The 22099-nt window shown below is 38.4% G+C and overlaps 3 protein-coding genes across 8 annotated transcripts; 2 read left to right on the top strand and 1 right to left on the bottom strand.

The window, feature by feature from the left end:
* Positions 1–24: 24 nt before the first annotated feature.
* Positions 25–7032, top strand: Ssl1 (general transcription factor IIH subunit 2 Ssl1). 2 transcript variants are annotated; one of them, XM_071719765.1, is made up of 9 exons: positions 42–171; positions 1097–1176; positions 1272–1354; positions 1508–1709; positions 1820–1948; positions 2035–2208; positions 2335–2591; positions 2709–2958; positions 3203–7032. In XM_071719765.1, the coding sequence occupies exons 3-9, from the start codon at positions 1293–1295 to the stop codon at positions 3332–3334; spliced, it is 1206 nt and encodes a 401-aa protein (XP_071575866.1). In that variant the 5' UTR covers positions 42–171; positions 1097–1176; positions 1272–1292; the 3' UTR covers positions 3335–7032. The 2 variants fall into 2 exon arrangements, with proteins under 2 accessions (XP_071575865.1, XP_071575866.1); XM_071719764.1 differs by lacking the exon at positions 1097–1176 and having other exon boundaries at positions 25–171.
* Positions 4507–13824, top strand: Slif (cationic amino acid transporter slimfast). 2 transcript variants are annotated; one of them, XM_071719757.1, is made up of 11 exons: positions 4507–4644; positions 8431–8736; positions 9054–9182; positions 9335–9595; positions 9824–10107; positions 10391–10628; positions 10725–10827; positions 10904–11070; positions 11239–11405; positions 11594–11702; positions 11805–13824. In XM_071719757.1, exons 2-11 carry the CDS (start codon positions 8502–8504, stop codon positions 11924–11926), a joined length of 1815 nt encoding a protein of 604 aa, XP_071575858.1. In that variant the 5' UTR covers positions 4507–4644; positions 8431–8501; the 3' UTR covers positions 11927–13824. The 2 variants fall into 2 exon arrangements, with proteins under 2 accessions (XP_071575858.1, XP_071575859.1); XM_071719758.1 differs by lacking the exon at positions 4507–4644 and adding an exon at positions 7159–8268.
* Positions 11759–21893, bottom strand: Pex23 (peroxin 23). Of its 4 annotated transcripts, XM_071719750.1 has the most exons (26): positions 21687–21892; positions 21429–21597; positions 21088–21346; positions 20775–20957; positions 20152–20304; positions 19968–20060; positions 19698–19878; positions 19389–19612; positions 18970–19173; positions 18649–18827; positions 18454–18586; positions 18095–18321; positions 17837–17971; positions 17604–17760; positions 17351–17513; positions 17150–17253; positions 16921–17063; positions 16408–16756; positions 16147–16297; positions 15782–15981; positions 15417–15626; positions 15218–15319; positions 14861–14996; positions 14535–14726; positions 14200–14357; positions 11759–13862 (listed from the first exon to the last, which is right to left on the bottom strand). In XM_071719750.1, exons 3-26 carry the CDS (start codon positions 21310–21312, stop codon positions 13812–13814), a joined length of 4053 nt encoding a protein of 1350 aa, XP_071575851.1. In that variant the 5' UTR covers positions 21313–21346; positions 21429–21597; positions 21687–21892; the 3' UTR covers positions 11759–13811. The 4 variants fall into 4 exon arrangements, with proteins under 4 accessions (XP_071575851.1, XP_071575850.1, XP_071575849.1 ...); XM_071719749.1 differs by having other exon boundaries at positions 21425–21893; XM_071719748.1 differs by having other exon boundaries at positions 21429–21892.
* Between the last annotated feature and the right edge of the window lie 206 nt (positions 21894–22099).

Below are 22099 nucleotides of genomic sequence, written 5' to 3'. Positions count from 1 at the left end.
CTGCCCTCTAGTCTAGAGTCTAGTCGCCTCTTGTCACTCATCAGTACTCATCACTCATGTCAGTCGTCAGTCGTCGCACTCGTCGTACTCGTCGCCTCGTCGCAGTCGTCTTGTGATCTTTTCCGCCTGACGCTTTTGTATCCCGCCGCCTATCCAGAGACCAGAGACTTAGTGTGTATACATACATACATACATTACATACAATATTTACCTTTACCTCTTCACCCAGCATGCTCCGAGGCCTCCGAGGCCTCCGAGTCCGACTTGCCCGCGACATGCATGTTCTCTGTTGTCTGTTCTGTTGTACTTCTGTTCTGTCACGGCTGCCTAATTGCCTATATACCCGCCTCGACCTATCCGGAGCCGGAGCAGGGATCCACCTTATCCACCATAACTCGCAGTGACCTATGCGATTCAGCTCCGAAACTTAGAATTTTCCCAGGTAGCTGATCGAGAACGGTTTATTCGCCTCTCGTCAATTTCAAATTTCGACCATCTCTTCACTCTTTGGAGATACGTCATCTTCGCTAATCACTCCATTTTCTAAGTAGCGCAAATAGAAGTAGCGTCGTAAACTATACTGATGCGTGGATGGAGTATGGGGACGTAGCACGTGGCTGTCTGTCGCCGGTCGCGGTCGCGGTCGCGGTCGCGGTCGCGGTCGGTCAGTCAGATATCAACGTGAAAGTGACGAGCCTGGCCCTGGCCCTGGGTATTCCGAAAAGCCGGATTAGTGATTACGTTGCTACCGTTTTATCGGTTGATGCCTGAGATGCCTGAGATGCCCGAGTCGCTTTTACTTTTCGAGTTAGGCTCACTTTCCATTTGTATTCCATTCGCAGTGATGGACTCGAATTTTTGTAACCTTCCGTCTTGTCTGTCTGCTTTAATCTCTCACGCGAGATTCCTTCTCCATTCTTCTCCCTTTTAAACTTCTATTTTCGTCTTTTTTCCTCTCTTTTATCTTTCAACACCTCAATTATCCATTTTAATTCGAATGCAGCAATGCTGCAACGTGCAACGGCTGTTGTAACGTAGCGCTACAGCGCTACGAATGGCACAAATCTATCGCATTACTTTTTTCTTATTGCCTAAGCCTAAGACTATCTAGCGATATTCTTCGAGGATAGGAGTTTGCACTAGTTTGCGCGGTTTAAACAAGTACACACTTTTAGAGTGAGTCAACCACCAGTGTACATGTAAAATGGCTCATATCTTGACTTTTCATTATCTCTCATATTTCTAACGGTGATACCTTTTACTATATGTAGAATATCTTGTCTCGACGAACAATGGCAGAGGAAGAATCCGAGGAAAAGGAGTATCGTTGGGAAACTGGTTACGAAAAGACTTGGTATGAATTTTACATTGGTTATATATCTATACACGTTTTTTAATCTATCAGTGGCATTCTTTAACTAATATAGATAAAAGTTTCGTGTCTTGTATCGATCGGCTAACATAGCCGAACATAGATCTGTAACGGTTACTTGCTTGGGATTTATAGGGAAGCGATCAAAGAGGATGACCACGGCTTGTTGGAAGCTTCTGTCGCAGACATTATCCACAATGCTAAGAGAAAACGTCAGTTGGAAAGGAAACAGGGTGCCAGATTAGGAATGATGAGACATCTCTATATTATCTTAGATGCTTCCGAATCAATGTCGAGTCAAGATTTAAAGCCAACTCGTTTTCTGTGTTCTCTAAAGGTATAATGATGGAATACGCGATAGCGATTGTTCTCCTGTATAGGTACATATTAAGTATAATATATACATGTTCACGGGTATATATTTATTAAATAATTGTGTCTCTCAAGCTTCTAGAAGATTTTATCGAAGAATTCTTCTATCAAAATCCTATAAGTCAATTAGGTGTAATTATAACTAGAAATAAAAGGGCCGAGAAAGTTAGCGATTTGGCTGGTAACTCAAAGAAGCACGTTAAGGTAATAAATTTTTGTTACTTTATCCTCATTCTGAATATTTCCCATCGCATTATATCGCAATCTCAATCTTATCGTCTATTTTGTAGGAATTGCAAACGTTGCAACAAACTGTAGTAGGCGGTGAACCTTCTTTGCAAAACTCTTTAGAATTGGCCACAAAGTTATTGAAATTATTGCCGTCTCACGCTAGTAAAGAAATATTGGTAATCATAGGGGCCTTGACTACGTGCGACCCTGGAGACATCAACGAAACGATACGAGTATGCTCTTTGTTGTGTGTCTACGTTGCGCGCGCGCACGCGCACGCACGTGTGTGTGGCGTAGCGTGGCGTATGTGTAATGTCCTTCGCGAAAATATATCTTTCTCAATATCGAGTTTGTTTTAGAATATGAAATTGGACAGTATTAGATGTAGCGTAATAGGATTGGCCGCTGAATTATACATTTGTAAACGAATGGCAAACATCACCGGTGGCGAACACAGCGTTGCGCTCGATGATAAACATTATAAGGAGCAATTGAACGCACATATAGATCCTCCGCCTGCCGCAACGCGATTAGATGCAGCGCTCGTGAAAATGGGATTTCCTCATCATGCTTTACATTCTAGTGCGCCGGATACATCTATGACAGTGTGTATGTGGTAAGTGCGTAAAACATTCGGAATAACATGCTTCGTGTCATACGATACTTTATTGGTATTTTGATAAGACTTAAACTTTTACTATATTTGCGCGTTTTCTTCCTTTTTTCTTTACAGCCATGCACAAAATTCCGACGAAACGGTTAAACTTATGACTACTGGCTACCTTTGTCCCCAGTGCCTCAGTAAACATTGCGAACTCCCTGTGGAGTGTAGAGCTTGTGGTCTTACTTTAGTCTCTGCTCCACATTTAGCGCGGTCGTACCATTATCTATTTCCTGTTGATCTTTTTAAAGAAATTGCACCTGAGGGCGATCACTCTTTCTGCTTTGGTTGCCAGAAAACTTTTGCTCAAAAGGACAAAAAGGTAATCCTCCTATATATTATTATAAAAGATTATTATAGAATTATTATCAAAGCTTCTGATAAATTGAACGAATGTTTATCAAAGACAAATATATTTTAAATCTCAGTCAAGACATCATGTATACTATGCAATTGAAAGAGGTGATATATCAAGCAGTTCTGAATCACGTAGAGGAAATCAACATTTAGTTAATGTTTGAGCATTTCAGATAGACCAAGATTATATCACATGTATTTATTTCTAGGTATATACTTGCGGAAAGTGTAATCAAACGTTTTGTTTAGACTGTGAGATATTTATTCACGAGATATTGCACACGTGTCCTGGTTGTGCGATAAATCCTGAAACATATAGAAAGTCTACAGATAGATCTTAAAATTGTCTATTTAGTGTCAATTCTGCCATAAACACTGCCAAAGAGCAACCAAAATTCTGTAATATATTATAATAATTAATTTTTTACCGTTTGCATATTAACATAATTAATATAGTATTTGCAAACTACGTTACCTCGTCATTCGTTTACAGATGTACAATTTAGCAATCAATCAATCAATCAATCCTATTGTCTAATATCGTATTTTGAAACAAATTCTATATTAAAATAGAATGTTTAAATCACATATTGTAAATGTCAGTCCTTGTGATTACCAATATTTCTTTACTGGCGTGAAACAATTATAATTTTAATCGCTTTCGAACATAACCAATTCCAAGGACGTTTACATGGAAGATGCGCCGCAGTAAACTACAGGTTGTTATAATGCAAACAATAAGATTACAGTGATAACTATTAAATTGATTGTTATATGTTAGAATTGGAACTCGATAGACAAACTAGAAGCATTATCTCTCGGTTCAAGTAAATATTAATTCAAGGTAAAAAACATTACGATAATTTGTTCCAACTTGTGTATCGATCGAACAGAATTCATAACATTATAATATGGATATATATTCCAGTAAGTACACTTATTGATACGTAAGAAAATTTGTATAAATACGTATTTATGTGACATATGTGTGTATTTTGTATTTTAAACTCATTAAATACATTTTTATACGTAGAAAAAGAGAAAAATATTCTTTATATTTATGTATAAAGGCCAGGATGGACCATTTTAATTAATTCACTCAAATATCTCAAAACTCGTAAGTTTTTTTACAGTAAGAATAGTAAGAAGATAAATAGGATTGCCAATGCTTTGATAAATCCAGTTAAAACGAAGTAATGATTCATATTTCGTGCAAAAGTGATGAAAAATATCTTTTAAAAGTGAGAAAAATATTTCAGGGTATCGTATACGTAATTTATATATATATATATATATATATATATATATATCGAGAATGTGTAAATGTCCGAGTGTCTGACATGTGACTGGAAGTTTGCGACAACACAGCGATAGCGGCACAACGACGGCTCGTAATGCAACGTAAATGTCCTACTTCAATAATATAGTGGGGGAACATTGAAGCTTATTGTTACATAGACAGGTGGAAAGTGGGCATCGTGAAATTACAGTACGTTATTAATTTGCGCTCGTCCGTTGAAGCGATCAGTTCTCCTCGAGTACGATTGACGCTCCAGCAATTTGATTCACATTATTCGCTCTATGTCGATAAAATTTAGTGTCATATGTGTGCATATTAATATCCCCATTTTATACACATCTTCAAACTAAGGTAAGCTTGTTTAGTTAATCACATCGCGACAAGTATTTAATCATAATCTTAATGTCAGAGTAAATCTACTTAATTAATTGCTTGTTATTGGATGTGAAAGTGCGTTATGTCGTGGAGATCCTCGTGATTGGGAGTATTGATATAAACATTGTCACATATCCTATGCATATGAATGTTTCGTGAACGTGTGTGTGTGTGTGTAGTTAATGGAGGACAATTGTATATCCATTGAAGAATAACATGTCGAAGCTACAAGATCGAATATGCTTATTTACATCTGCACAACACGTAGTTAACACCGGGTTTCTTAATTTTCGATAAGATGTAAATCAAAGTCGTACAAAGTCAAACATACACTATTTTCTGCTCTCTAAATGTTCTAAACCTGAGAATAAAATTTCTCGGTTTAAAAGATATCTTAGGATTAATTGCTAACTGTTGTCCGCAATATTCTTTCTCTGTAATTTCAATGTTTGATATCTTGTGATCAAAAGCGTCATAGATTATTAGCACTGATCAATGAATATTACAACTGTATAATGTACATATTAATTATTACTCTGTCACTTGTTATTTTGAATACTTTGGCTCGTATTTAGAACGCACTTTTATTGAGAAATGCGCGCATTTATTTCCGAGATTCTATAGTATATGTAACATAAACTATAAAATCTCAAAAATAAATGCACGCACGCGCGCGCGCGCGCGCGCGCAGTTGAAGAAGTAATATAATATTTAATGTATTAATATTTTTAGTCGACTCAGCAACTTCGATAAGAAATTATATTATTGATAAAACTGAATAATATGATTTTTAATGATATAAGTCTTCTATTACGAATGCATTGAATCAAAACGGAGATCCAAAGTACGTTGGGATTGTACATACATATAACTGCCCCTGAAAGGGAATGAGATCAGTTGCGAATTGAATATCCTTGTTGAATAGATGACGATGCAAATTAACCAGGAATGTTTTATTCTCGGTACTGATCGCGCCGGTGATCACTGGCGACGTTAAATAACTCCATTTAATTCGTGGGAAAATTAGAAAACTAAATAAACTCGTCGTAATGGCTTCCGGAGAGAATGTTTGTTTGAATTTTACGATCGAGTAAATCGTCTGTACGATTATCACGATGGTGCTCGACGATTATTTTTGTTTAAAAAATTCGTAATATATAATAGTCGAAAATCTCTCTTGACGGATTCAAGATTCTTATCAAATTATATTTGTTCAATCGAAATGATAGGTGATCGCATTTCGCAATACGTGCCGCGCGCGCGTATTAAAGACACGACAATTTAAATAGCAAATGATGAAATAAATATATCGTTGAGGAAAAGCTAAGAAAGATTTCTTAATGGCAGGAGAATACAAAGATTATCCCGATTTTTGTTTTGGTATAGATATTTCAAAGAGCTGGCAAAGGTAAAAAATGTAAATTATGTTATCGCGTAGAATAAAAATGATTCGATTGTCTTCTCGTATAATTAATTTTAATAATCATTGATCCGTCAGGATTCCAAGGATATTTTCCAATGAAACGAATTGGTCGGAAAAATATAAATGAGATATATTTTATACGCTGCATCTGCATATCGCATGAGAGGTAACGCAGGACGGGGTAGGGTATAAGGGCACTACTCTTCTAGGTGTAATCTAGTCCGGTTGCACGAGTAGAGTAACGCGAGCACACGTGATTCCTGATGTGAAGCCAAGTGTAAGAGACGGTTTGTAAATATTTGCTCTCTCGACTTTGAGTTCAAGGCGAGTGAGCGCGTTTTATATGCGAGTAACGGGAGTAAAAGCGAAAACCTTGTACATATGTACATTGTTTGATTATCCTTGTACTTTGTATGATTATCGCGAGTTCTCGGGACTTTAATTAAAAATGTAGGTATATTACGACGCGTAGTATTATAGGTATTATAGGCTCGTAGGTACTTAGCTCGCACCGCCGCGGCCGCCGGCGCCGCGCTGCATGTTGCTGTCTCAAAAAGTATCAGAACTTATTATCCTGCGCGTTTGGGTTTGGTTTGCTTTTTCGGTCAAGTTAGTAGATGTTTTATTCGTTTTAACGATACGAAGCGATACAAACGCATAAAACACGTAAGAACGCGCGGTGCACTCGATTATATTATATTGCACGATCGTGTGTGTGTGCGTGCGCGCGGGCGCGCGTTTCTAGTTATTAGTTATTACACACACACACACACACACACACACACACACATTCCTATAATTATCATTTTTTACCATCACATTTACCATTGTATTAAATTATCTATTTATTCTGTATACGTTTTATATTCTTATCGTCCGGTTGCTAATGTATGTTGCGTTGTATGTGTTGTCTTAATTAATAAACGTTTACAATCTCTCAATTGCCAAACGTTTGTACAATCCGAATATCTAAGCATGAAAGCTGATAATGACTAGCTAGGTCATATAACGACTAATTGTAAGGCTACATTTTGCAGCATTCGTGGTTGTTAAAAGATAAGATCCTATAGCTTTTTGCACGCGTCGCGTGTCGCTGTCGCAGAAAGGACGTACGCGGGTATATGGTACGCAATTGCGCACATTGATATACATTGTATATCAGACACGATATATTACGGACGAATAGTCCGTCCGTGAGAATTAATCGTGAAGCCTTCCGTCGTTCCGGCGTCGTGGTCGCGTCGCTTAGTCAACCAAGTCGACTTCCCTGCCTCCCTGCCTGAAATTTCTGAGCAAGGTCATATCCGCACATGGATATATAGTCGTACGTTAAAATGTACGTACGTACTCTATTATCACACTGTTATCTTCAAAATGGCTCTTCCTACAAGTGGCATACTTGGAAATCTTGGAATACCTTTAGTTAATTGTCGCTACATAACAGAGCTAGCAAACATACGCTAGCAAAGCACAGTACGGAGGGAAATAAGTGAACGGAGAGGAGAGAGAAAGTGGTGCAGCAAGGTCGAGTCAGTCGAGTGTCGAGACTGTCGAGTGGCGCCTGGTTGAATGTTACACCGCGTGGCAGTAACATATTCAATCTGATAAATGGATTCAATAATTTCGTCTTGAATTATAATTAAGCTAGGTTGTTAAGCTTGTTCGCTATCGCGTAAAACCGTAAAATATTAAAGGAAAGGAAACGAGAAAGGAATGTTTTCCTTCAAGCTCGATTAGATTATATCTTGAACTATTAAGTATATCTCGATACTTTGCGACGCCGCGCCGCGCCGCGCCGACGCGCGACGCGACACGTCCGGCCGCAAGTCCATTTATTCTTGCCGAGTTTTATAATATACATGCCGTTTTGCCGTAAACGTGCAAAGTTTTTTACAAGGTTTTTTTCCAAGGTTTCGCAATCATTCCTGGTAGGAGAATATGTCAGGTTTCCTGCGAATTATGCGCGCAAGATATCGAGAGGCGAAATACTATACATAATAATAACATATATAATACACAATACGTGAAATCGAGATCGAGAATTATCAAATTATCAAATCGGGTTTAAACAGAAAACTGTGGTCGACCAACATCGCTATTTAACAGTTGCAGGAGCTAATATTTAAAGAGTTGCTAGAGTTATTTAACAGCAGTTATCTAGCTCTTCTCTCAGAACGGTATCTGATTTAATAATCTACTCACAGCGCGGCGCGGCGCGGCGCGTCGCGGCGGTATACCGAATACCCATGACGCTTGTATTTTCTTTCGTAAATAATGCCTGATTAATGATTAATATGACAATATTTATTTATTAGTACGCATTATTGTTATTGACACAGCTCTGGTGAAACGTCTAGTCTAGTGAATAGAGAAACGGAGAGCCGTGGGCCGCGCGGCGGGCCGCGCGGATATGATGAGCCGTCTGTGGAGAGCGTTGTCGCGGAGGAGGCGCGTAGAGGAGAATGAAGATACGAAAGACGAACGATTGGCACGAGTCCTCGGGCTGTTCGACCTGACCGCCCTCGGCGTAGGGGCGACTCTCGGCTTAGGCGTCTACGTTCTTGCTGGAAGCGTGGCCAAAGAGACGGCTGGCCCTGCCGTTTCCCTCTCTTTCCTCATAGCCGCCGTCGCGTCTGCTTTCGCGGGTAAAACCATGCAATCGTCGATCGTCCTCGCTATTATCGAAATATGTATATCAAATTTATTAAATAGGTATATTAAGCCACAGAATCAAGTCCAACGATGCAACGATTATAATTCTCGAACGAATTAAATCCGGTCCTCGTGACCCCGGATTTCCTCGTAACGTGATGAATCGAGCGGCGCGTCCGCTCGAATAATATCTGCTTCCGTGATACATATACACACACATGTGCGTGTGTGTGTGTGTAATTGCGATGTTCGTTTAACTCTTTAACTTAACGTATTTATTACATATTTATCGTGTCGTTCCTACTTGTAGGTATGTGTTACGCGGAATTTGCGTCAAGAGTGCCGAAAGCCGGATCAGCGTACGTTTATAGTTACGTAACGGTAGGCGAGTTCATCGCCTTCGTCATAGGGTGGAACTTAATTCTGGAATATGTAATTGGTGAGCACAAGAACGCGCGTGTGAGAAATGAACGAAAAGGGCGAGGGAGCCTAGACCGCCTAGACCGCCTAGACCGCCTAGACCGCCGCAACGGCGACGGCGACGGCGACGATCGTTGGACCGCGATATGATTTCATAATATGATTTTACAGGTACAGCGAGCGTCGCTCGAGGTCTCAGCAATTATATCGACGCGTTGATAGGAAACGTCATGGGTAACGCCCTACGCTCCCTTATGCCTATCGACGTTTCTTTCCTGTCAGAGTATCCTGATTTTTTCGCCTTCGCGATGGTCATGTTGCTAGCGATCCTACTATGCGTGGGAGTGAAAGAATCGTCCATCTTAAACAATGTGTTCACCGTCGTAAACTTGATAACTATCGCCATCGTCATCGTCGCAGGTTCGATAAGAGGTAAGCCGTAAGCCGTAAGCCGTAAGCCGTAAGCCGCCGTAAGCATACGATTAGCGATCTATGATCTATGAGTGACTACCACCTCATGTCATGAAAGTACCTCTCGTGAAACGATGACGATTCGAGGGTTTTGAAAATAACATATGTAGCTAAAGGATGCAGCCAAGGTGTGAACCTTGACGATTCCGTCGGTCGGTCGAGGAGCGAATTCACCGAATACGCTTACAGCGGATCCGTCAAACTGGTCGATCGCGCCCCAAGACATTCCAAGTTCCGTGAAACACGGAGGGACCGGTGGATTCATGCCGTTCGGCGTCAACGGAGTGATGATCGGAGCGGCCAAGTGTTTTTACGGATTCGTGGGATTCGACGCGGTCGCTACCACTGGCGAGGAAGCCAAGAATCCTCAACGTCACATTCCTCTGGCGATCGTGTTATCCCTAATCGTTATATTCGTAGCGTACTTCGGGGTCTCCACGGTCTTAACGATGATGCTACCTTATTACGCTCAGGTGAGATGATTCACCCAGATTCACCCAGATTCACCCAGATTCACCCTGTAAAGTAACACGTAAAACACGCTCATTGCTCGCGCTTAATGAAAACTTGAAAACTCGTCGCTTGAAATCTTCTCGCTCAACTCTCTCGTTGACGAGTTCGAGAGTTGCACGACGTACGTGTATTCGTCGTATCAGTCGTATGTATAATATACGTTTGATTTGGCCGAGATCCAAATCCAGGCCTAGAGGATTTTCAGGCTTTTTCAGGAGTAATCAAGCGAGAATTCGTCTTTAGAGCGCGGACGCGCCCTTCCCGCACGCGTTCGACGAGATCGGCTGGCCTGTCGTCAAGTGGATCGTCAACGTAGGCGCGATATTCGCGCTCTGCACCAGTCTCTTGGGCGCGATGTTTCCCTTACCGCGCGTCCTATACGCCATGGCTAACGATGGCATAATATTCAAGACTCTCTCCAAAGTGCATCCTAAGACTATGACGCCTGTTTATGGCACGGTGCTCTCTGCTTTACTTATCGGTACGTAAACGTGCAGTGTCTCGACTCTCGAGGCGTACGTCACAATTTACTTTTACTTTTAATTACCTTAATTACCTTAACGCTGCTCCGTTCCAGGTCTCATGACACTCATCTTCAATCTGCAGCAACTGATCGACATGATGTCTATCGGGACTCTACTCGCGTATACGATAGTAGCGATATGCGTCTTGATACTGAGGTAACGTTATATTGTGATTTCTTTCGAAACGTAATAGAAAGTATTGCGGATACGTACACGCGTATTTTTATGACAGATATCAAAAGGAAGAAAACACTAGCAACACTCCTGGGCGACTGCCAACGAGCAATTACCAATTTACATCTGTAAATACTATATTGAAGGAATTATTCAATTTGCACAATCGGAAGGAACCAACGGACCTTTCAAGCAGAATCGCAAATGCCGGCATTGTCTTGCTCTGTGAGTTTACGTAAATTAATTAAATTGTTGACATTATAATTGCTATTATACATATATATAATATTTGTGGCAAATCGCGATGTATTTATATTACATATATATGGATGTACGCCAAGTGAGTCATAGGAATACTCGGTCTGCAAAGTTCAATCGTTTCAATCGTTTCAGGTATCGTTATATGTATCATCACATTTCTGATTAATAACATGGGCGCACACCTGCTCGCGGGAAATGTCGCGATATCTATGATACTAGCTCTACTCGTGATTGTTCTTTTATTGAATTTAGCAGCGGTTGGCAGGCAACCGGTGCAAAAAACTGAATTGTCTTTCAAGGTAAGAAAATTGCGCACGTCTCTGTCGAGACTGTCGAGAGATACGCGCATTCGCGAATCGGGCGCTAACAGCATGATTGTCTCATATTATGTATATTAATTATAAATTACGATATAGCATAGTGACGCATAGCGACGTCGCGTCGCGGAAAATCTGATATCAATTTAATATATTTCTGTAATGCGTAGGTGCCTCTCGTCCCGCTTATTCCATGTCTCAGTATTTTTATAAACATATATCTAATGCTCCAATTAGACGTCTTTACGTGGATCAGATTCGCCACTTGGTTGCTGATCGGTAAGTTCTGTCATAAAAGTAAAAGGCCTGCAAACCTATGTAATTTAATGACGAAATTAATCTAAATCAAATAATATTGTATTTCAATTCTTATGCATATAGGCTTCTGCATTTATGGGTTTTACGGAATTGTTCATAGTGAGCAAGGGAAAAGAGATAAGGCGGAAAACGAAAAGTTACAACAAAAATACGTAGAGAAGTTTCGGATAGTGACATCATTTTGATAAAATTTCTTTTTTACGAAAAACACGAAAGCATCCTCCACAACAATGTCCGTTTTAGTATTCGTAACGTAAGAGCAACAAGAATGATAAAAAACGATTTTGTACCACCGGCACACATGGAAAATAACATCACCTATTCAATATCCAGTTATGCGCGCACACGCACACACGACATTAATGTTATATATATACACACACATACATATATATCGATGTAGAACGACAATTCTACAATTACAGCCTTCTATTTCAGTTATCTTTTTTTATCAATTTTGAGTCAGTTCTTCTCTAGCAAGAGTGGATAATTGAACATCATTCTTTTACAATTTTTCGATTATATTTGTACGTATCGATGTACCGATAACCGCGACGACAATGACAATAATATAGCTGATAGCTGTAGCAATAATAATAATAATAATAATAATTATGATGATGATGATGATGATGGATGATGATAATGATAATAATGATAGTAATGATAATAATGATGATAATAATAATAATAATACCAACAACAACAACGGTTACGTAACAAAAGCAGAGTTTATTGTGATATTTGTAAAATGAAAATAGCTTGCGTTCTTTACATCGATAAAATAGTGAACAAAATACTTTAAGGCTAAGATATACAATGATGTTTTTAATACATTGGCAATGTACATATTAATGACTTTCATATAGCCTTTTCTTACTAAAATGTTTTACTATATATTCTTTACTTTTACAATTTAATTAAATTAAGTATTAGCTATATGTAAGAAAAAATCAAGTTATTAACTATTGTCAAGGAGGTTTTATCAGTCAAGCGCATTAATTATAATACGAATTTATATGAGCTTTCTGGTTCATAAAAATTAGCGAAGTAGCTCTCAAATGTTATCCGATAAATATTGTTACGCTTATTGGAATGTTTACACAATCACATAATAGCATTTTTAATTGCATCGTATATTTGTAAGCATTTTGTGTTGTTTTGCTAGTCATTGATGTTATTATTATATTTATCTGCTTGCACAGATTTCTATGTATACAATACTAGGCCGCTAACAGGCGACGGCCATGATGTCTGCCGCCATATTAACTTAGGTCAAGCTATGCATTATACAAAGTGTTCAAAAGAAAGAGTTCAATACTATAAGAGTAGCGAAAGGGTGCATTCTGTTTCACGCATGATGCACATAATGCATCACACATTTATCCTTTTATCCTGTTTAATATTCGGTGAACAACAAGGATAAATGTTGCATTATGCGCATCATGTGTGAAACGGAATGCAGCCAAGATTTTAATATCTTGAGCAACTGAACACCTGTAGTGACCTAATTCAATATGGTCGCATCTCCCACTACCACTTGCACCTCGCATCGGCTTTTCGGCTGTGCGTCCATAGATGTTACCGGTCTAGTATTCCATAGAAGTCTGTGCTTGCCTGTGCGTGTTATTCGTCATATATCCTAGATATACTAGAAAAATAACAAAATGTTTATGCAACGATAATGTTGTTTTATCATGTAAATTTGTAAATATTTGTAACTTTGATGCAAATTGTAACTCAAGAAGTAATTTAAATAACGTGCATGTATGTGTTATGTATTTTCTTGTATATTTTATTTTGTCAACTACTTAATTGTATCATCTCAACTTCTTTAGTACCCGTTATACTGAGGAAGAAGTTTTCAATGCATTAGCGTCGAGTAATTTGCCTTATACATATTACGATTATTAACTACAAATTAGCAATATTGTATTAGCATGGAACACGCCTCTATGTTCATACATGTATACACGCGTGATGTTACATTTTACGATTAAGGCAATCACAACATTGTTAATTATTTCATGTTACCTAATAGCCTATATTTTAATATAATCGCAATAAAGATTATTTCGCTTTATTTACAAGTCCACCAAGACTTACGTTTTGCCAGTTTGCCTGTTAGGAATAAATAAAAATTTTATTTTTTCTCAATTAATAATATCATGTGGATTACGAGAGAATATTGGAAGAATAAGAGAATTCCGCACTTTTTCTAAATTAATGCAATTGCGCTCGAATGATGCGATTATCTCGAACATGAGAAGTGATACCACTTTTATTAATATATTGAGAAAGTATAGTTAAGTATCTATATTTATTTACGAGTTATTAGAAAAAAAAAATAATAATTTAGTTTTTATTTGATCCCGTTACGATTTCACATGATCGTAGACCGTATTCTCCGTTTCTCAAATCAATTTTCAACCTGTTAAAACTTGGTCTCGCTACTTACTCCTATACCGGTCACCCATCCGGTTCCAGCTGGATTTTCATGAGTAACGCCAATTCTTCGACAAATAATGCCGGCTCCTGAAATTGCCCAAACTTGTCCCTGCTCTCTTGAAACGGATACATGGCGAAATCCTTGCTTAGCGTTTGCTACTGACATATCTACGAATGTTTACATGTGATTTAATTTCAAACAATGTAATGAGAGAGAGAGAGAGAGAGAGAGAGAGAGAGAGAGAGAGAGAGAGAGAGAGAGAGAGAGAGAGAGAGAGAGAGAGAGAGAGAGAGAGAGAGAGAGAGAGGGGGGTAAAGGAAAGAACAAAAAAGTGTATCTGATACCTATATGAATAGGATCGTTTGGCATAGCGGGTAATGTTTGCCAATGAGTTCCCTCGGGGAAAACATTAGGTTGTACTTCTCGGCGTACTGACAACCGACCCATTGTATCCAAAACCCATATCACATCGTCTCCCACTGAAATTTGCTTCAACTGAGCGCCTGAAGGTGGCTCGACATTTTGCCATTGTATACCTAAATTTTTGACAAAATATCAATTATACCAAATTTTTATCATGTATGTTAAATTATTATAATAATTTGGCTAAAAGAGGTAATTGTAGTTATTATGTATATGTTTTCATGATAATATTTTATAAATTTCACACCAGTTGGTTTTGTAACACTGATGCCTAGCCTCCAACAGGAGGAACCGTTTTTTCCAATAGCCCAAACTTGTCCACATGGACCGCACGAGATGCTAATTAAGGGCTGATCACTTGGTATGTGTTCCCATGATACTCCCTATTTAATATATAAAATATGTTAAAAACACATTGTTTGTGCAAAAAGTATCGCTATACTATATCTTAATGGTTACTATACTCGTTTGAAAATTAACACGAAATATATGCACGTATATTTTAATTAATGAAACTGAAACTCTGACGCACACGCATCTATACACGTGTCTATACATTAATGTTATACGTAAAAAAGTACAAGTGCAATTTAAATAGTCCTACCATTGGACAAGACTCTGAAACACCTCGTCTAAATAAAGCCTCTCCGTTTGCAGCAACCGCCCAGACATGAATAGGACCATCCGTGCCAGGCTTTCCAATCGCCTATTATAATTAACAGAAACAAAAGAGAGATAAAATAAATATATATTTGTTCCGAAATGTTTAAAGATGGTAATGGTAAAAAAAAACCTAAACATACATATAAAGAAACATCGACGAGTTTCGTATTTCCCAATTCTTGCCAAGGCCCGCTGGTCGTTAATTGACATCTTCTAAACCATCGTCTTCTTCGAACATAATCGGTAAATTGTTTCTTGCCGTGATACTGCGACGGAAAATCAGTAGCGTACTGCCACCCATCTCTATCAACGCCACCAGGTGTATGGAAGTCGACGATCCAATCTGATACCTTCAAAATATCAAAATATTTTTATTTTAATCCAAAGAATATGTTGCAACAATAAACATTATTTCTTAATAATTTTCCATCAAAGAACTCAAGTGAATCGCTAGCTTCGACTCATTCTCAAAACGATCCATTTTCTTTTTCTCGCGTCCACTTACCCAATGCCAATGCATTGACAATAATTTCGTATGCTCTCGTGTACATTTATGCCGTCCAGTTGCATCGCTCCACATATATCGGTCCGTTGGAAGTCCATGTGCGGTATATCCAGTCACTGGATTCCAACGTTGATTTTCGTATACGTAATAATTGTGGGTATCTACCATCGTATTTATTCCGGTACTGCTAGTTCCCAAACCTATATAAATTTATTTGACATTAACAATTTGCGTCAAATTAGAGATCGATTAATTCAATCGAAGTACTATCGCGTCCAAAATAATTGTTATAATTCTCTTTTCTTCCTTCTTGTCTTTTGTACAAAACATACAGATATATCGTTATAAAAATTAATATTAAATACCTTTGAGAAACGCGCCACCCCAACCATCTGTATATACCCAAGCAGTATTATCGTAACCGACGCCCCAAGTAACACCCACGGAACATGTTTCAACTTTTTTTAAATGCCCACCAATTTGTCTCCAAAACATTATGCTGGGTTCAACAATTACCTGTATAAAATATAAAAGTAAAATACATATTTTCTTCATAATTGCGAAGATGACCAATGTCACGAGATAAGAGACAAGTAGTTGTATAAATGATAAAACGTTTCACTTACAGATGTAGATTTATACGTGATACTACATAAAGTCAGCAATCCCTTGATACGTAGATGTGTAATACTGGTTGGAGGTATTCGATGACTATAAAAAGTATATTCGCTATCGTTAATATAAATTCTATAACCGCGTTCTTCGCAAACGATGTACAACGTGAAGTCACAGCCCGCTTTCAATGGACTACCTCCATTTCTTTCCTCATCTCCCCATTGACTATTTTGATATGTATTCCGTACAATAATATTTTCTCTGAGTCTTGGATTAAAATGTAAACCAATGTCATGACTGTCTGTCACAGTCTTTTGTCTCACGAATGTTGTGGTATAACAGACGAGATTAAAAGACAACCTGAAATAAACAGCTATAGTTAACACAGTCTGCACGTCTCTCTCTCTCTCTCTCTCTCTCTCTCTCTCTCTCTCTCTCTCTCTCTCTCTCTCTCTCTCTCTCTCTCTCTCTCTCTCTCTAAAATTAAACAAGAGATGTACAATTGTTAAATTTGTCTAATTCACCTGTCAGCGTCATCATGAACGCATACTATAATTCTTAGAGTACTACCATATCCAAAACCATTTTGTAATATGCTTTCAAATGGCAAATCTTTACCAGCAACATCCATTTCTTGTACGTATCCGTCGTCAGATAATTGGCATTCCTACACATAATAAAACTGGAGTAACATAGGATTCTTTGCGATTAACGTATGTTAATTAATATAGGTGTATATCTGGAGTGTTTTACCTCTGCAATTGCAGAATCGAATACATACACGTCACCTAGCGCAGTTGTGGTCCAAACCGAATTCGGACCGGGTCTGCCATATACATTATTCATCTGGCAAGATACTAAAAAAAAAAATAATAATAAAATAAAAACACCTTTATACATTACCCTTCTTATATAACTTTGATATGTACCGGTTGTTTTTACGCGTGTCCTTACCTGAAGTTAAATGCGCCAACCAGTCCTCCATTTCCGTATCACTTGCAAATTGTAGTCTAATTACTTTTGAACGACTTAATTTGGGAGTATGAACTGCTATTCTTGGATTACCTGGCTCACTGCAGCAAACGACACACGTAATTTCCGAGACAGGAAATTGTATCTACAATGTTATTATTTCACCTCATTATATAACATCTAGAATCGTGCGTTATAAATTTAGAAATATCTTCGATTTCGATAATCAACGTACTATGCTTGTTACGCCATCTGAATTTAATATTATTAAGGTCCCAGAATCTAATGATCCAGTATCGCTGCTTATCCATTCCAGTTCAATCTTGCAATCTTCGTACAAACTGCCATTTTTAATTTTACATTTAGCATCGCCACTCTTCACCCAAGATGATCTACAACAAATCGCTAAGTAAGAAATGTTTCGTAAGACTGTTTCATAAAACTCTTATCGAGATATCTTTCACTTACTTTTCAATTGCTTTTTCATACACTATCGAAGAATCAAATGACATTTTCTTTAATCTCGCTTTTAATTCATCTAAAATGTTTATTCTCCATAATTCTCCAATTTCCCCTTGCGCTGCGCCGTTGCCATCGGCAATCCTATCCAAACAAAAATATTACAAATTTACAGTTTTGGCACACTTCTAAATTAATCTAAATTCCAATGTTAATTGTTTTGACTATACAGGACTACATTATTTAATATAGAATTCGACATTTTACCATTTGGGTGGGTTTGTTGGATCGACAAAGCATGCCCCAGCTTCCACTTTATACCACAACACATCACACTCGGCCCAATATATTATCCCAGCACTTTCATCTTCGCCATACACTCCAGAGTCTCCAGTAAAATCTGGATCAAATACACTTCCATCTGTTTCTGGATGTGCTTCAACACCTACCATGGAACCGACGGAATGAACAGGACTCCATGCGGCAGGATTAATCTATCAGGACAGATAATTCATCATTCAAACGCGCTCTCTCTCTCTCTCTCTTTCTTTTACGCCTTCACTCAGTAACCTTTTTCTTCATATCAATCAACACCGTTTAATGTCAATTCTAAAAGCAATTTTAACCTTGACAGTACTGCCCATTCCTTTTCCCGAAACGATTATCGATTCTCCACTTTTTGCTAAAGATTCGTTAGATATAGTTATACTAGCAACACTCGCTTCGTTCAAGTCACTTGTGTCTACAGAATTTGCAGATCTGTAACACGGAACAATTCTATTTTATTACCGTTTTTATAAATGTAAACGTAAACTTTTTACCTCTTTCTCTCTTCATTGAGATATATATCTTGGAAAGATGTTTGTTGAGTATTCTTTGCGGATGTGCCGTCACCAGTACGTTGCCACAATTTTAAAGATGTAGGTGTTGGCGCCGAACGTGACTGCTCTTCCCATTCTCTAATTAACATTGTACCTTCACCAGTACTATGAGGACGATTCTACACACAAAGACGAAAAACACGCTTGAAATTCAATTAAATAAACTCATCAAACTTTATTGTTACTTCATTATAGGGGTGTATATAAGAGTATCGAGTAATTTCAATGTCAAAATGATATGGACAGTACTAATATTCCTACCAAGGAACTCCAGCTCTGATGACGTTGTTGTTGCGGTGTGCCGCAAGTACTATGTCTATTGCTAGATGACAAACTAGCGTTGCTACTTGCTCTGCTCAGTTGCAGCGGTGCGTTTATTAATTTCCACCGTTTTCCTGTCAATTCAGAGCGTGTGATACCAGTACGGTAATACAAACATCGATCGTCATAGCCAATAGCCCACACCTTTACGACACAAATAAAGTGAAATTAGCGAAAGAAGTGTGCCATGTCCTTTATACACACACACACACACACACACACACACACACACACACACACACACACACACGCACGCACGCACGCACGCACGCACGCACGCACGCACACACACACACACCAACGCACGCACTTCTATTTATTATTCTCAACGTAAATTAAGAATTAATTAATATCGTTACTTGATCATTTGGAGCAACGGATACTAATGCCATTTTGCTTAACATTTCAACCCAACCGGTTCCAGTGGCCAATTGTTCGCAAACACCGCTTATTTCGCCTTGAATCCCCTTTCGAAACCATACTCCACCATCATGTGTTATAGCCCATACGGCATCGGTACCGACACTAACTTGTACCAATCTCAAGTCTTTCTGCGGTGGTTCCACTTCTGACCAATCTTCGCCTTTAATATGTTTGATAACGATTATCAAAGATTATACTAGAAAATGTAACCCTGGATGTGACTAGAATATCCCTTGTTTATTTACCTATTGGATTGTCTCTTGTCACGCCCGTACGAACTAATGCTTTGCCTACCATAAGTACAGCCCAAACCAGACCGGTTACTCCAACACTAATTTGGCATACTTCGTAGCCATTTGCCAACTTGATGGAGCTCCATCTTTGTCCTTCGGGACACGTTGTGCTTGTTCCAACACGAAACATGACCTAAATAAGTTGACAGCAATAATCTAACTTTCAAGATCTTTAAAAATTATTCAATTTTTAGGAAAGCTAAAAGTTGATGAAAGTTATACCCTTCCGTGAGCCGTTACTGCCCAAACTACTAAACTACCAGAACTACTTCCAGGCATCTGATTTCCGCCCACTGCTACATCGATAAAAGGTTCCTGAAAACGTATACATATGTGCGTACATGTGCGTGTGTGTGTATATAGATAGATAAAAAATGAATAAAAAGACGTCATAGTATCTCATTACCTTGGTTGGATCTTTATGTAGAGGTGCAATAGCGCACCATGAATTCATAGCGCTATATCTCCGATAACGAACCCATTTGCGTCTTCTCACACAAGACTTCCACTGTTTCTTTGTAGTATATGTAGCTGGAAAATCAATTGCGTATGTCCATCCCTATCAAAATATCATATTCTCTGTGATCATAAGATTCTCTTTGGTGATGGGCACAACTGATAACAAATCTATACATAAACAAAATCTTATGAAAAACATAACAGTTGTGAAAAGCACAAAAAATGTTTAATATATGTGACTTTATATACTAAAGACTGATATATAACCTATCATATAGATTTATGTAAAAACAACAAAGAAATGTAAAACAACAAATTAAAACTAAATTTCTCAATTACAAAGATATCTCGGACTTGCAAGTAAGTTTACTTGTACAAGTAGCCAAGTCCAAAGTTACCTATCTCTCTCTCTCTCTCTCTCTCTCTCGCTCTGTCGTTGAAAATGCGACAATTACATACACGTTTATTTTATGCATATTAAACGCGTCAGATTGTAGAATAATAAGATAGAGGAAGAAAAATGTAATACGGCAATACAGATTTGATAAATATTAGGAAAACTATATTTACATCATGATCTAACGGTTGACCATCTAACGTTGTTTCTATTTGCCAGTCGCCTTCCCATTGCCATGCCATTGACGGCAATTTCACTTTGTCTCTACTACGATCAACTGTACCGTCTTGATTGGAAAAATTGTATCTGTCAGTTGGAAGTAGTCTTCCAGAGAAACCTTCCAAAGGCAGCCACCGCTAATGGTTTAGTTTAGTATTATTAGTAATTTTCATTGATTTATTCGCTATCGTTTTCAAGTAGAACAGAATATCTGTAGAGTTTGCAGAGTTACAATGCGATACACACACACAAATTTTAGATACGTACTTCATTCTCATAAGTTTCTTCCTTGATCCTGATTGGAATGTCTAAGCCATGAACATGAACGTAAACTTGGCGATCACCACCAATAGCCCACATAAAATGTGGTACAGCTGACAATTGTTTAAATTCAAGTCCTAGGTACATAAATTCACGCCACATACTCCCGGACGTTGACAATCCAAAAACACGTCCTTCATTGTTAATGGCATATAGATACGAACTTGGCATTTTAAATCCGACGTATTGCTTCACGCGCGTTCATCTGTAAAAAACGAAAATGATGTCGCGATCAGAGTTTTTATTTTTCTAGAGATCAGTCCCGCAAAACAAATACACGTACATACCAATGGAATCCTCTCTCTTTAGCGACTGCTAATATCTGTTGCAAAGATATTCATTACCGGGGGCCGATTATATCGGCCGAAGGAACGTAGTTTTTTTCGTTATCTCGATGAGAGTACGTAGGTATCTGATGAGAGAGAGAGATAACCGTTCTTCAGAATTCAATTATCTCTGAAATTAAATTGCTTCTTTTTACTTTAAATTCTATTTTGTGGAATCTTCTCTTCAACCGTATCTCTCGTAGCCTACGTCGACATTACTTAAAGATATCAAGAGAGAATGAAACTTTTCGGATTGGCACTTGTTAGCGTTCGCCTCGACATCAGCATCAGCATCAGACATTGACAGACAGAGACATTATCCAGAAAAAATGTCAAACGTCAAACGAGGATTAGGGCCGGACTACAATCAGCCGTATATCGGAGATCGGAGTATCGGAGTCGGATCGTCGGATCAGTCGGAACTCGGAACGCGTAGAACCGATGGTCCAATGAGAGAGAAGAATGGTCAATAATGCCTGTCAGTGTAGGTCTGTTCGGCCTGTTCGTTTTCGCTGCACTTCTGAACTAGTGCAACTAGTGCAATAAGTTAGAATGAAAGAAAATGATATTAGGTCTGTTCGTTTTAACTGAATTTCTTGCACAGTTCATCTTTCCTCCTTTTCTTCTCACGT

This window comes from Temnothorax nylanderi, unplaced genomic scaffold (genome assembly GCF_030848795.1).
Source record: "Temnothorax nylanderi isolate EJ_2023f unplaced genomic scaffold, tnyl_v1.0 TNYL_tig0309_pilon, whole genome shotgun sequence".
Classification (NCBI taxonomy): domain Eukaryota; kingdom Metazoa; phylum Arthropoda; class Insecta; order Hymenoptera; family Formicidae; genus Temnothorax; species Temnothorax nylanderi.
Note: the sequence above shows the minus strand (reverse complement) of the source record. Positions and strands in the feature narration are given on the sequence as shown.

Coding starts and splice junctions, on each gene's coding strand:
- Ssl1 (XM_071719764.1), top strand. CDS start 1,293: ATGGCAGAGGAAGAATCCGAGGAAAAGGAGTATCGTTGGGAAACTGGT. Junction 2,592..2,708: donor TCTATGACAGTGTGTATGTG/GTAAGTGCGTAA, acceptor TTTTCTTTACAG/CCATGCACAAAATTCCGACG. Junction 2,959..3,202: donor TTGCTCAAAAGGACAAAAAG/GTAATCCTCCTA, acceptor ATTTATTTCTAG/GTATATACTTGCGGAAAGTG.
- Slif (XM_071719757.1), top strand. CDS start 8,502: ATGATGAGCCGTCTGTGGAGAGCGTTGTCGCGGAGGAGGCGCGTAGAG. Junction 10,629..10,724: donor GCTCTCTGCTTTACTTATCG/GTACGTAAACGT, acceptor GCTCCGTTCCAG/GTCTCATGACACTCATCTTC. Junction 11,703..11,804: donor CGCCACTTGGTTGCTGATCG/GTAAGTTCTGTC, acceptor TTATGCATATAG/GCTTCTGCATTTATGGGTTT.
- Pex23 (XM_071719749.1), bottom strand. CDS start 21,312: ATGCCAAGTTCGTATCTATATGCCATTAACAATGAAGGACGTGTTTTT. Junction 20,061..20,151: donor TACATAAAGATCCAACCAAG/GTAATGAGATAC, acceptor ATACGTTTTCAG/GAACCTTTTATCGATGTAGC. Junction 18,587..18,648: donor CTCAATGAAGAGAGAAAGAG/GTAAAAAGTTTA, acceptor TCCGTGTTACAG/ATCTGCAAATTCTGTAGACA.